This window comes from Cygnus atratus, unplaced genomic scaffold, assembly GCF_013377495.2.
Source record: "Cygnus atratus isolate AKBS03 ecotype Queensland, Australia unplaced genomic scaffold, CAtr_DNAZoo_HiC_assembly HiC_scaffold_503, whole genome shotgun sequence".
Lineage (NCBI taxonomy): Eukaryota > Metazoa > Chordata > Aves > Anseriformes > Anatidae > Cygnus > Cygnus atratus.
In genome coordinates this window covers 409-1,619 of record NW_026110110.1, presented here as the reverse complement: position 1 = coordinate 1,619, position 1,211 = coordinate 409, and the positions used below count along the sequence as shown (strand labels likewise).

General features: G+C 53.1%; 1 gene segment (V, D, J or C); it reads right to left on the bottom strand.

The window, feature by feature from the left end:
• Window positions 1–341: 341 nt before the first annotated feature.
• LOC126913745 (T cell receptor gamma variable 3-like) lies at window positions 342–911 on the bottom strand (the record flags this gene model as incomplete). The annotated part of the segment is given in 1 exon segment: window positions 342–911. A coding segment is annotated over 1 exon segment (570 nt), but the record flags the coding sequence as incomplete, so codon positions are not given.
• Between the last annotated feature and the right edge of the window lie 300 nt (window positions 912–1,211).

The window sequence follows — 1,211 nt, the reverse complement described above, 5'->3', positions numbered from 1 at the left end:
CTGCCCTTTCCTTGTTTTTTGCTAGCTCAGACCATGGTGGGAAAACATCCACCTTCAGCAAAGATTGTGTAAGCGGTGCTGCCTAAATGGACCTCTCTTTATCATCACCCACAGGGGTGCTCCTTTGCCCCACCCCACTGCATTGTACCCGCTGAGGCTGCAGTGTGCTGCATTTCATGCCTGCTCTATTTGTCGACTCTTCCGACTTCCTTCAGTGGAAGGGACGCCCCAGGAGGGACGTTTTAGGAGCTGAGAGGTGGGTGCAGGAAGGTAACGTTGGTTCCCTGCATTTGAGAGGAAGCTTGCCACTCAGGCTGCAGCCACCTTTCTGTACAGGCTGCCTACGATCTTCTCGCTCTGTGAGACTGCCAGTAGGCACAGTAGTAGGTACCTTCATCATCCTCACGAATGTCTTTGACTGATAGAGTGCAGGTATTTTTGCCTCTTTTAGAAGAGTGGTACTTGTCCTTGTAGGAATCCTTCTCGTAAGAAATCTGTGCTGTTGGGGTCACATACAGAAGTCGTTCGGGAGCCCTGGTGGGTATATGTCGGTACCAATGGATGTAAGCATCCTGGAAGTTATCTATGCCCTCGACTTTGCAATCAATCACTGCAATCATAGATGTCCTTTTGGTGAGAGATGGCTGACGCTGTTGCAGGAGCACTTGTGCTTGCCCATCGAACAGAAGGAGAGAAAATAATACAACGAGCACTGTCAGCCGCCTGCTCACAGCCGTATGCATGAGAGCCGCTTGCTGCTGCTCCACACGCTGCCCTCCTGAGAGGGGGAACATGCACGACCAGGCTGCAGCCAGGGTCAGGACCAGCAGCAGCAGCATCCCGATGGTGCTCGCTCGCCTCTGGCTGTGGGAGAAAGATGCTGCCTCTGCAGCAGGGCCAGGGGGCTGTGCCTGAGGAGAGGATGTGACTCACTTGGGGGCCATCAGGAGAGAGGTCCCAGGAAGCAGGCAGGTAATGCTGCAGGAAAGCAGCACCGCCAAGCCCTGCTGAATGTCAGCGGTCGTTTATAAAGGGATTTTATAGTCTGGAGCAACCTACTGCTGCTTTCAGAGTAGTTGGAAGCTGCTAAGCAGTACCTGGGCTCAGAGGTTTTTCCTAAGGTCCACGGCCAACACAAGGAAGGAGAAGCAAGACAGTGGAGTTGAATGCATTTGAAGGCTGTCCAGTGACTTCCCGTCACACCATCTGAA